The 13144-nt window shown below is 34.0% G+C and overlaps 3 protein-coding genes across 3 annotated transcripts; 1 reads left to right on the top strand and 2 right to left on the bottom strand.

Annotated features, from left to right (window-relative positions):
• Positions 1-367: 367 nt before the first annotated feature.
• BBK36DRAFT_152878 (hypothetical protein) lies at positions 368-2045 on the top strand (the record flags this gene model as incomplete). Its single annotated transcript, XM_024897607.1, has 4 exons — positions 368-475; positions 536-958; positions 1032-1476; positions 1540-2045. 4 exons carry the CDS (start codon positions 368-370, stop codon positions 2043-2045), a joined length of 1482 nt encoding a protein of 493 aa, XP_024745078.1.
• Positions 2046-2219: 174 nt separating this feature from the next.
• On the bottom strand, positions 2220-5898 carry BBK36DRAFT_1190220 (LCM-domain-containing protein). Its single transcript, XM_024896658.1, has 7 exons — positions 5835-5898; positions 5508-5718; positions 5066-5356; positions 3891-4945; positions 3131-3787; positions 2775-3071; positions 2220-2685 (listed from the first exon to the last, which is right to left on the bottom strand). Exons 1-7 carry the CDS (start codon positions 5889-5891, stop codon positions 2224-2226), a joined length of 3030 nt encoding a protein of 1009 aa, XP_024745077.1. The 5' UTR covers positions 5892-5898; the 3' UTR covers positions 2220-2223.
• A 198-nt stretch (positions 5899-6096) lies between these two features.
• BBK36DRAFT_1173134 (hypothetical protein) lies at positions 6097-6959 on the bottom strand (the record flags this gene model as incomplete). Its single annotated transcript, XM_024895835.1, has 2 exons — positions 6097-6606; positions 6678-6959. 2 exons carry the CDS (start codon positions 6957-6959, stop codon positions 6097-6099), a joined length of 792 nt encoding a protein of 263 aa, XP_024745076.1.
• Between the last annotated feature and the right edge of the window lie 6185 nt (positions 6960-13144).

Below are 13144 nucleotides of genomic sequence, written 5' to 3'. Positions count from 1 at the left end.
CATCGCGCCAGATCGTGCCTGGACGGGTAATTGTGGGACGCGCCACGGCTCTGGGATACGCATAGATTTGCCCAAGAGCTCATGTCATGCATGCTCTCTTTCAGGCCGTCACCAGCTTCATTTCGGTATGTCCTCTATATTACTTCGTCCTCCGGTCCCAGACGCATCCTCCTAGGTAATGGCTGGCGTTGGGCATCATCGATACTATTCTAAAGACATGGATCCTGATCATAGAGAGATGTTAACATGTTAGCATTATTCCAGGTGATTGTTGCTTGCGCGTCACGACGTTCGATGTCTGCAAATCTGTCTCTACACCGCGTTATAACCAGCACGATTTCCATTTATCCTCCCGCAGGCATCCGAAATGGCATCAGTCGTCTTCCAGCTGCCAGATGAGACGATTTTGGCCCCCCTTCTCCGTCAATTTCCTGGCAGAGACTGCCAGATACGCGCACTTGCCGCCTTACTTCACGTATGCCTCATTCCGGCTCCGGCTCAAGCGATCCATCACTGACGCCCACTCGAATAATAGACGGATGCCGCGCCATGTCGGAACCTTGTCATACACGGCTCAGAAGCAACGGGGAAGTCCAGCGTTATAAGGCAGCTACTCACACAGCTGTCAGAAAACAACGGAATAGCGAACGGCCGGGCTGCTGATCTCGTCCACGCAACGGTTAACGTTGCTCGATGTATATCTGGACGCCATTTCTTTGAGAGCATCATTGCCGCTGTGACCGATGCACTGAGGGCACGATACGGCCCTGAGGGTGTCGTCGTTTCGTCCCAGCGGTGTGAGACGTTGGCGCAGCTTGCTGCATCTCTAAACTCCGTATTCGACGAACCTCAATTGAATAATGGATTGACCCATTTTGTCTTGGTATTAGATGGGATGGACAGACAAAGGGACCCCCCGCCAACACTGATGCCAGCATTGGCGAGGCTGTGCGAAACTGTGAGCATACTGATTGCGTTATGTCCCATACATAAGTGTGGCAAGCGAGCAACTGCTAACGATACGCTGGTAGATTTCGTGCCTCACCTGCGTTTTCATCGTTACCACACCGCCAGCAGGGTTTCTTCGAGCTTGTCCAACTCCGCATCTTTACTTCCCACCCTATACAAAGTCTGAGTTAGTTGAGATACTGTCGCTGGAGCCTCCTCCCCCTATCCCGACGACAAGAGATTCAGAAACGGAAAACGACACGCAGGATGAAGCCGCAGGTCCAGAAGAAGTGGCCAATCTGTGGACCAAGTTCTGCGCAGCGGTTCATGATTCTCTCACGCAAGCGGCCGGGCGGTCGTTGCCTGCTTTCAGAAACAGCTGCTACACTCTGTGGCCTCGTTTTGTGGCGCCCATTGTTGCGGGAACATACACTCCTCAGCAGTTCTCCAAGCTTCTCATCGCCGCGAGGCCTTCTTTCCAGGACGAGGCGTTAATCAATCCCAAACTTGTCTCGACTCCTGCTTTGGGTTCCGAAGCAAGCATCGACAAGAGTCGGCAGTCTGTTACAGGAAGTTTTTCATCATCATCAGCGTCGACAGCTCTGACTTCACATCCTTCGCAACCTCCGACAGGATTAACTGGCTTGCTCCCGACTACCGCTAAGATGCTTCTGCTCTCATCATATCTCGCATCACACAATACTGTCCGGCACGACTTGAGCCTATTCTCTACTTCCTATCATGGTCGTAAACGTCGACGTCCCGGGCCCAACTCAAATCGAGCCAACAATCGCAATAAACAGCGCAAGATCCCCCGTAAACTTCTCGGAGCGCATGCATTTCTCTTGGAACGCCTGTTAGCGATCTTCGAGGCTGTCAGAACAGAGTGGGCCGACTCAGCAGGCCCTTTATCCGGACTTGATGGTGACATTGGTATGGCTTTGGCCACTTTATCAAGTCTCAAACTTCTTATACGAATTGGAACGGGAGACATAATGGATAGGTCTGGTAAGTGGAGGATCAATATCGGGTGGGAAATCATGCGCGGAATAAGCAGGAGCATAGGAGTGAATATTGAGGAGTGGCTTGTAGAGTAAGGAGAGCAATCTGCCAGCTCATATTTGCCTACCAAGCAGGTTCATATTCTTCCTTCCCTCCACAATAGCACGCAAACGTGCTACATAGGCCATGCCTCGATGAGGAGAGGAGGTATAGAGTGGCCATATTGCCCAATAATGAATACTTTCATCTTCCCCAATTCAAAGTGGGCATTCCCTAGGCCTCAGTAGCCAGGCGTAACTCATCTTGAAGCCGGCAAAGATAAAACTCTCTGGCAGCAGGGGGTAGCGACTGCAAGCTTTTCGCAATCCGAGCAACGGCCTGCCTCCCTTTCTCGTACACTTCAAGGTCCCTGTTACCATAGACATCTCGTCCAGAAGAGTAATGATCTTTCTGCCCCGGGTCGCGAAAGAAAACGTTGACTGCGATGCTCATGTCGCTTATTGGAGCCGCGGTATGTAACCACAGAGCTGGTAGTAGCAAGACGTCCCCTGGATGGAGTACAGCCTCCTGCGGATGGGTCGCATGGAGCGAAGCTGGAGATGCTTCCAACGCCTGGAAGACGTTTACACTCGAACTTGAAGCACCGGGGGCAAAAGAAAGGTGCTTCACATCACTAGGGGGGAATAGTATCATTTTCCGAACCCCAGCCACCTGCGCGTAAACGTTTGCCATAACCTATATCCGGGTCTTAGCATACACTCAGTCTGAGAATGCGTGACGACCAGCCAAACAAGGGCTCGCAAGATGAACATTTGAGAACTTACATCGTAGTGCAGCCACATATTGACGCGCCCAGACAACCTCAGCACAGAGCTGAATAAGTTGTCTTTGATAAGAGCCATTTCGGGTGGAAGAGCAAAATCTTCTGCCAGACTTGGGAAGTCTTCTTCCAGCTTGGCCGGTAGTTCAGTCGGTTTGTCTCGAGACAAAGCTCGTAAATAGACTCGCGACCCGGACTGCAGTTTGCTCATGATGCTGCCAAAGGAGTCTGTCACATATTTGAAGTTTTTGCTGTTGAAGTCCAATGCCCCTGTGTCTTCGTAGGATTCATGTATTACAAACTATTGCGGTCAGTTCAGGATCCCGTCCAGATGTGAGTTAGAAACGCGGAAGAACCGACCTTTTCATTCGCGCCAATTTGGCTCACCAGGAATTCAGGAGACCATTTGCGTTGACATTGTCCTATGTTGCAGCCCTTAAGGATGACAGGCTTTCCTTCACGAACAATTGCACCAAATTGTTCGGCGGACTCGAGCTGAATAGTGGGCACAGGGGTCAGGGATACCCTCCGACTCTTTTGATCCAGGTTGTCTGAGTCATCCAAGTCTGCAGTTGTCGAGGCCGCCACGAATTTTCGGCTTCCAATGAGATTTATGGTTGACCCAGGCGAACTGTTGATTCGCGAGATGGAGTGAATAGAGTCCAGGATAGAGTCAGGCAACCGAATCCTGTAAACGCCTGTTTCCCAAAATGTCCCCATCGAGAAGCATGTTGCTCCTCCACCGAACACCAGGAGAGAATCGCCATCTTGTGCCATTGAGGACCCAATCATGAAAGGCATTCTCTCGCCATTGCTTGGAGTTGAGAAATCCTTCACCTCAAATCCTTCAGCAGACGGCGTTATTGTTGTTAGAGTTTGTCCGTTTAAGCACGAGTCAGCCCCCATGCCGCCACAAATCATCACATTGGATCCCAAGTGGACGACTTGGGCACCAAACGAAGAGATGAGCCGGCTGTCAGAGTGACTGATGGTTATGGGACGATAGGAAATGGTTGGCTGGAGCAGTACGTCAGCTAGAACCGAGGCGGATGATGGTATAATAATGACAGCACAGGTTGCTCGATATAGGAGCAGGCCAACAAATGGTGCTTCAACATACCTGAGCGTGGTCGACATTTATCCGCCACATATAGTGCTTAGTAGCAACACAGCCGTTCTTCGAGATTCCTCCTGCTAAGATGCCACAATAGTCACCTGTAATGCTTGACGCAGGGATCGAGTTGCAAACAAAGGATCCAAAGCAGCTTTCGGGGGCAGGCCCCGTCACCTGGCATATTTGCCAGCAAGCCCTTTGTGGATTGAAAAGAAAGACATCATCCGAGAGCTGCGACGAGCTTTTCTTCCCACCAAATACGACGAGAAGGGATGAATTCCCCAGACGAAGAGCAGAGTGCCGGAATAAAGGAACGGGCAGTTTCGGCACCATGCGCCATCGTGGATTGGCACCTCTTTCGAAGAGCCAACAGTCCGACAGGACGTTGGAGGGAGACGTACGGCCACCTACTAGCATGACCCCATATTCTCCCAGGTCTGTCAACGTGAAACACATCCGAGCAGATGGTCCAGCCGACGGCAGTTGAGGCGGTGTTTGGCCGTTACTGGCAAGCGAGAAGATATCATACGTCGGCTCTCTGCTATTACCACTCATTCCCAATAGATTGAGTGCGAATCGTTGCCCAAACTCATTGCTAAGGATCATGCCACTGCCGAATCGGCGGCGGCTGGTTTCCTTTGCGATATTGCCACTCAGTTCGGCGCGCAGGCCTACGAACTTCTTCGGCGGTTGGCCGGTGATTGGTTCAGCTGTCTGTAGGAACGAGCCGTAACTCGAGTCGGTAGCTGCATGAAGGATGAAATAGTGGCGTGCAAAAAGTATGAACTCTTCCCACTCGTCGAAGGGCTCGACGTCGTCAAGAGCTACCCGCTCGAAGTCGCTCACAAACTCTTCACTCGACCACGTTTGCCACAGGTCCTTTATGTCGACATGAGGCCACCCGCGCTCTTGGAACCGATTGACTTGACTCTCAATCGTTGGATACGTCTCAACGGAGCGTAGAGGAGTGTTGAGCTTGGCGAAATGGCTGAGCATCTGCTGAGCAAAGGGATGGCCATTCCCATACGGAAGTATTTGTTCCAAGAGACAAAAGTTGTTTTCTATCTAAGCATTAGTAAAAAGCAGATTCTTCTGTCAAGCAGCTGTCCTGGAAGGGGTATGCGTAGGACAAAGATGGGGACAAAGAACATGTTGTTGCAGATCAGGGTGCCGGTACATACCTCGGCCAACAGTGCTTCCCCATTCGATGAGAGCGTCGGCAGAGTGAGTGTCCATATAAGTTATTGAAACTTCAGCCACGAACAGAATGGCACACTCAGGTAAGCTGACGATTGATCCCAATAACGTGCGTAGTCTGTCGAGTTGCCGAAGGTCACAGCCAAGCTGGCAATACTTGGTGCTGCGTAAGAGCAGGCCATCTTTACCCTCGTCACTCAGGGTATAGTCATCTCCAAGAAGCTCCCGTAGCTCTGGAGTCTGCAGAACAACGGCCCGTTTCTTGTGAATGAGGTCTGGATAGTCCACATCAACGAAGAGGACATCGTTTGAAGCCAGGTTGCGAGCATGGCACTGCCAGGGCAGGACATCGCTTGAGATCGTGAGCTTACATAGCCAAAAAATCAAGACTAGGTACGCAGCACGCAAACACTTACCTGCCGCAACCAAGATTGATGACAAGCTTTTTCCCTGCTGTCTCTTTAGAAAGGAAGCGCTGTACTATGACATCAATTGCCCGCAGGCGGAGCCAATAGCCTCTGTTAATGAGAGGCGCCCTCCTTTGGAACTTCGGGACAAAATAACGGAAGAAAGGGGTTTCCTTCGAATGATACAGACGCTCAACACTGCGTTTGGAGGCAATGCTGCTGTTGTTTGTCTGCCATGAAATCAGTACTGGGCTCACCAACACACTGCGGAAGTCATGATGAACAACATCGTTGCCAAATAGGTATCATATCTATCAAAAGCCTAACGATTCATAAGTACACATACCCCCATTACCATATCGTCCAAGGTCTGCGACCCCGGACACCCTTCTTGCTTGACCATCGCGATCATACATGCACGAGATGTGACATGGGAGGAGGGGCCTCAAAGATGCCCTGCGTGCAGCAGGTTGGAGAAAATCGGCTCTCAATGAACAGGGGCTTCTTTTCTTTCTTCCGATTTTTTTTCTCTTTTTTTTCCTTTTCCGTTTTCCCCAGGTTTGTGGTGGTGCTCTGTTTACCCTTTAGAGCTTAGGGCGTGAGATTCATCACTTCAAGAGCAGCTTGAAGAAACGGGCTATTTCCGCTAGTGCAATTTGCTGACTGGCCGAAGCGTTGATCAAGTTAAACAGCGACTGCGAGTCAACGAGGTGCTTCGCAACAGTAGTATCCGGTTGGCAGAAGGTCCGGATACGCATGTTGCGCGCATTCATCTTCATCTCATTCAGCAGAAGGGCGATCTCGGTAGTATTGCCTTGTCGGCGGCCGTAGAAGCTGAAGTCGTTGATGTGAAGACTGACGAGCTCCAGCTGTGTCTCTAGGTCATATCTGAAGCCGATCACCTTGTGGTGGCCTTTCTGGTGCCATTCATCCGATACCCTCTTCAGATTGTCTGGGGAGAGGTGGCCCTTGTCGAGCTCTTCGCTGATGTAGGTATTGAGAGCCGTCGTAAGGTTGAACTCGAGCTCACAGTACAAGAGGCTTTGTTCCCTGGGATCAAGCGATACTGCGGCATGTGTACCCACCGATCCTTTCGCAGCTGGTTGAGTTCGTCGACTCTGATGAAGGCCAGACTGGTCATTATGAGTTTGAATCCTTCCTCCTAGTGCTCTTCCGTCCCGTCACTTACCACATCCTTCGCAATCTTCCGGATGCCATCCAATATGCCCGTCTTCTTCTGTGGCGTCTGTTTTATTTTGTTGCGGTCGGTTTGCTCTGTACACTCAAGCCAACCATTCTGTCCAATCATGGTTTTCTCACCCTTCTTTTCTGTTGGAAAGTCATCACCTCTGAAGTACAGGGCGAGGGGAGAAAACAGGTTGTTTTCATCACCCTTCCACGACCTTGTGACAGGAGATGTTGTCGGCAGAGATTGCCTGAGTGCGTTATAGTACCCATCGACAGATGACATTGTGGGATTGAACTCGCCCAGTGGTTCTGTTAGCCGCCGGGCTGTTTGATATAAGCTTATGTCCTGTGTAAGGTGCTAACTGTTAAAGAGTATTACTACTTAGGCAGTATAGGTTTTACTTTTTAAGCACTTATCCTTACTATAGCTAATAAAAAATTAATTTAATTAATATAATAAAGTTATTACTATAATAAGTATAAGAAGTATAATTAATATATTAAAATAATAATTATTATAATTATTATAAAAGAATTTAATTTAAAAAAAATTTATATAAAATTATTTTTTAAATATAAATATTATTATAAAATAACTATTAAGTAAGTTTTAAAAAGTATATAAACTCTTACTTAAAGAAAAAATATTAAAATTTAATTAAAAACCTTATATATTTTAAAATAAAAGTATAAAGTAATTATTATAATTCTTAATATAAGATAATTATAAATATTTAATAAAATTAAAATAACTTTATTATTAAAGCTTATAGCTTTATTTAAAAAGGATTATAACTTTATAAAATATTTATAAATATAAAAAGGTAAATAATTTATACTTTTATAAAAAGTTTAAGAATTAATATAATTTAATTTTTAACTTTTATATTTAATACTTTTTTTATATTTAATATAAACTTATAACTTAATTAATATAATTAAAATTATATTTATTAAGATTTTTTTATAATTTAAATTCTCTTTTTAAATTCTTTTTATTTTTAATATTATTTTTTAATTTTTTTAATAATTATTTAATATATATATTCTTTTTAATATTTTAAGAAAAAAATATTATAATAAGATTTATTTATTTAATTTTAAATTTAATATAGTTATTAAATAAGCTTTTAAAATAATTATATTTCTTATACTAGCTTTATTAAAATATAAAAATATTAATTTATAAAAAGTTTATTAATTTATTTAAAAGTATATTTATATATATAAGTTATAATATTAATATAATATAAATAAAGATATTTTATTTTAAATTAGTAAATTTAGTAATTTTATAATAATTAAATATAATTATAACTTAATTATAATTATTATAATAAAAGTATAATAATAATATACTTTATAATTAAATAAGTTTATTATTATTCTTCTTCTTTTTATTATTATTATTATTATTATTATTATTATTATTATTATTATTATTATTATTATTATTATTATTATTATTATTATTATTATTATTATTATATTATAATATATAAAATATATTAATAGTAAGTATATAAGGAAATAAATTAGCCTATTAAAAAGTTATTTAGCATAATAAAACATAATAGCACTTAGTTTATTAAGTTATTATCTAGTTTTAGCTAATAACTCTTTTAGTTTTTATTACTTTTTAAGCTTATAAAAGAATTTACTATATAAATTCTTTTACTTTACTAAGTCTTTTATTTTATAAAAGTAATTATTAACCTTTATAACTATAATAAGGCTAAGCTATTTACCTCCCTTCTTTTAATTACCTTATTAATTACTATTATTACTAATAAGTAATAGCATTTAGTTACTTATAGTTCTCTTATAATAACTAAAGATTATATTAAAGTAATCCTAGTTATATATAAAGACTATTTTAAACCTTAATTCTATACCTTTACTAATATTATTAAAAAATATAGTTAAGTTTATAAAAGCCTTTAAACGCTTTAATTATATAAAAAGTTATATACTTTTTTACCTTAGATTTAATATATTACTAAGCTACTGTTTTAGTACTTAAAGGAATACCTTAAAGCTAAGAAGGAAAATAATAAAGCACCTAATAGTAAATTATAGGTTTTATTCTTTAATATAAAAATAAAGGCTTTAACCTTTATATTAAAGTAAAGAGTGCTAAATTAACCTTTTTTAAAGGGCATTTTAAACTTAAAATATATATCTAGAAGATGCTTATAAATACTAAGACTATTTATAAGCAGTAAGTTTACTTTTACTATAGTAAAAACTTCTTTAAGTTATAAGATATTTAAATATCTAATATGCCTATAAGCTAGCCCTTTATTAAAAAAGAAGGGCTAGCCTAAATTTAAGTAAACTTTATTATAGTTTATAAAGATATAAGTAAACTTACTATAAGAGTTATTAAGATTATTAAATTTTAAAATATAGCTAACTTATAAAAGTTATTAATAAAACTTAAAGTTAAAAACTAGGCAACTCCTTTTATAAGTAAAGTAGCAGAGACTTTAAAAACACTTTATAATAGTATTAATAAGTATATTAAAGAGTTAGTTTAATAAGCCTTAGCTAAAGGTAAGATATTAATAGCATTATATAATTAAAGTCTTACTAAAGCTAACTAAAAGTTTAAGTCTAGCTAAGAAAAAGGTCTTTTAAAAATAATTAAGTAAACCTGCTTAATTAAAAAAGGAGAAATCTAGAATAAAATAAAAAGCCAGTTCTTAAACTATAAATAAATATATATAAAAGAAGCTAAAGACTTAAAAGTAGTCTAGCTATAGAAAAAGTTTTAATAAAATAATTTATTTATATATCCTAATAGTATATTATATATACTTATTTAAAAAGTAAAAGTAATAATTCTCTTTAATATACTAAGTAAAGTACTAGCTGCTAAAAGTATTAAAAAGAATATTTATATCTTAAAAGAGGTAATTATTTTAAAGGATATTAAGAATAATCTTATATTAAGCATATATTATTTATTATATACTAAATTTAATACTATTCTTCTTTTTAAAGTATAGGATAATTTTAAAAAATATATTTACTAGAAATATTATTTTAGTAATATATAAAATAAGCTTTATAATCCTAATTATAACCTAGGCATGCCTTTTAATAAAAAGCTACCTAAAGCTAAATACTATATTAAATAAGGCCTTTAATAAAGGAAATTTAACCTTTTAAGTTAATTAAAACCTATTAGTAACTTACTAAAAGTCTTAAAAGATAAGGCTATAGTATAGTATATTTATAAATTCCTAGCTAATAAGAAATTATTAGCTATAATATTTAATAAAAACCTAAGAGTTATAGTTATATCTTTATCTTAATATTATAAAAAGGCAAGAGAATATTTTAAATAAAATCTTAATATATATAATAATATATTATAAAATAATGCTTTTATAATTAACTCTTAAGCCTAGTATAGTACTAAAGCTCTTTTAAGTGTTAATTTAAAATACTTATATAATCTTTATAAATTAATAAAATAAGAGATATAGTTTTTATAGTTATTTAAATAATATAAGAGAACCTTTTTAATATTTACTAATTTACTAAAGATTTATAAAAAACCTTATATATTTAAACCTATTATACCTTACTATTTAGTAATATATAAACCTACTGCTAAAATACTATTAAAACTTTTAAAGCTTATAATTAAGGCTTTTTTATAAATCTTAGTATTAAGTAAATAAGTTTATAAAATGCTTTTATTATTATAAATTCTATATAAGAAAACTGCCTATTTATATATAGCTAATATTATTACTTACTATATAAATATTTTATTAAATAATCTTTTAATAGTATACTTTTAAAGTATTTTTAAAATACTTAAAGCTAGGATATAGCTTTAGTAAAGTTAAACTTATTAAAAAACTATATAAAATTATAAATAAATTCTTAAATATTTAAATATATTAATAAAAATAGTAAGTTAAAGTACTTTTATTAAAAAAAAGATTTAGTAATAAGAGTAGTATACTTTTTAAATATTATAAACCTTTATATTAATAAATATAAATAATATATTAAATATTATTTTAAAATACTTTATTTTAAAAGGTTTATTAATAATATCTTTTTTTATTATTTTTATAACTTTTAAAAAAAAAGCACTAGATATTATTAAAAGAATTATTAAACCTGCTTTAAGGTTAATATATAAATAGAAGTGTATTTTATATAAGACTATCTTCTTAAATATTAAAATCTTTATTATTAATAATTACTTTAAGTTTAAGCTATACTATAAACTACTTAACTATTTTAAAAAAATTCTATAGTCTTTAGTATACCTCTTATAAGTAAAAAGAGGTATATTTATTAAAGAACTTAGTTAAATTACTAGTCTGTTATTTAATATAATATACTACTCTATAGCTATAAAAGATTTTAAAAAAATCTATATTATATAAGATTATTTAATTAAGCTAGTAAAAAGTTAGGTTAAGAATTATACTTTTAAAAGATAAGAAAAGAAATATAAGAAAAAAAAAGAAAATAAATTAGCACTTTTCCTTTTAATTTTTAAAATTAAACTTAATATAATATAAGATTTAGTAAGTATAGAAAAGGTATTTAAGAATATATAAGACTGCTAGGTAATAAAAGGTAATACTTTTATACTACTAGCTCTTAAAAATATAATTAAATTAATCCTTTTAAAAAAAAGAATAAAAAATCTTAAAAACCTTTTAAGAATTTTTAACACTTCCTTTACTAAATACTAGTAGTCTTATAAACTATTTATAGGTTTATACTAAGATATTATTAATAATATTAAGACTTTAAGATTAATATAACTATTAAAAACCCTTATAAATTACTAAGCTAGCATTATATTTAAATAATAATAGTAGCGCCTTTAAAAATTCCTTATAATAAGATAATCCCCTTTTACTTTATAAATACAGACCCTTATAGCTTACTCTCCTTTTAAATAAAGGCTCCTCCCCTTTATATTACTCCCCTCCTTTTAAAAGGGCCCTTTAAAACTCCTCTATAGCTTAAAGCTATTATAGAATTTTAAGGCAGTGCTTTAAAAAGGTAGTGTAAATACTTTATACCTATTTAGTAGTAGTATATAGACTTACTTATATTAATATAAGTAAAAGCTACTTTATATTATAATAATACTTTTAAAACTCTATACCTTTAATAAATTAATATATTATAAGATATAATATATTAATCTTATATATTAATAATAATAAAAAAAGCCTATTATTATTATTATTATAATAAGTCTATATTATATAGAAACTATAGCTAAATCTATATTAAAAAAATCTTAAATATACTAAAATAGCTTATTAATACTATATAGTTATAATATATAAAATGCATTAATAATAAGTATATAAGGAAATAAATTAGCTTATTAAAGAGTTATTTAGTATAATAAAATATAATAGCATCTAGTTTATTAAGTTATTATTTAGTTTTAGCTAATAACTCTTTTAGTTTTTATTACTTTTTAAGCTTATAAAAGAATTTACTATATAAATTCTTTTACTTTACTAAATATTTTTATAATAATTTTACTTTATATAAACTTAAATAATAATAATATTATTAGCCTTTTTTAATATTTTTTTAACTTATTATTATAAAGTTATTAAAAGAGAAAAAAAGAATATATTTAGTTATAAGTATTTATATATATTAAAATAGTTTAGCTTTTAAGCTAAATATATTATAAGCTTAAGTTAAATTATAATAATAATTATTATTAAAGCTTTAAAAAGTAATTATTATATTATTATTAAAAAGCTAATATATAGCTATTATAATATTAAAATAAATAGCTATATTAATAACTTATATTATTTTAATTAAAGTATAGTTTTTAAAAAGTTTTATAATAAAAAAGCTTTAAAAAAATTACTTTATAATTAAAGTATATAAGTATAAGCTTTAAAAAGGAATTATTAAGCTATTAGTTTAAAAAGGCAGTAGTTATATTTACTTAAGTTTTTATAATTAATATTTTTTTTTAAATAAATAGCTTTTTTAATTAAGTTTTTAAAGTCTTTTCATATTATATATAAAAATACTTTATTATATTTTTATATTATTATTATATTAAGTTTAAAATAAATAATCTTTTATACTTTTTTAAGTATAATATTAAAAATAATTTTTATAATTTTTATATAAATTAAATAGTTAAAGATATTAATTATAATTAAATTAACTTTTAAGCTAAATTTACTTTAAAAGCTTATTATATTTTTATTATTATTTATAATTAAGTAATAAATATTTTATTTAAGCTTAGCTTAATTATTATTTATTATTATTAAAGCTATATTCTTTTTTATATTAGCTTTAAGACTATTTTATAATTAATATATTATTATAATAAAAAGTAATTAATTTTAAGGAATTTAAATTTAATATTATTTTTATTTTTAAAAGTAATTTTAAACTATAAGGGGTAGTTTAATATTACTTATAGCTAATTTA

Source organism: Trichoderma citrinoviride, assembly GCF_003025115.1.
Source record: "Trichoderma citrinoviride strain TUCIM 6016 unplaced genomic scaffold BBK36scaffold_22, whole genome shotgun sequence".
NCBI lineage: Eukaryota > Fungi > Ascomycota > Sordariomycetes > Hypocreales > Hypocreaceae > Trichoderma > Trichoderma citrinoviride.
Note: the sequence above shows the minus strand (reverse complement) of the source record. Positions and strands in the feature narration are given on the sequence as shown.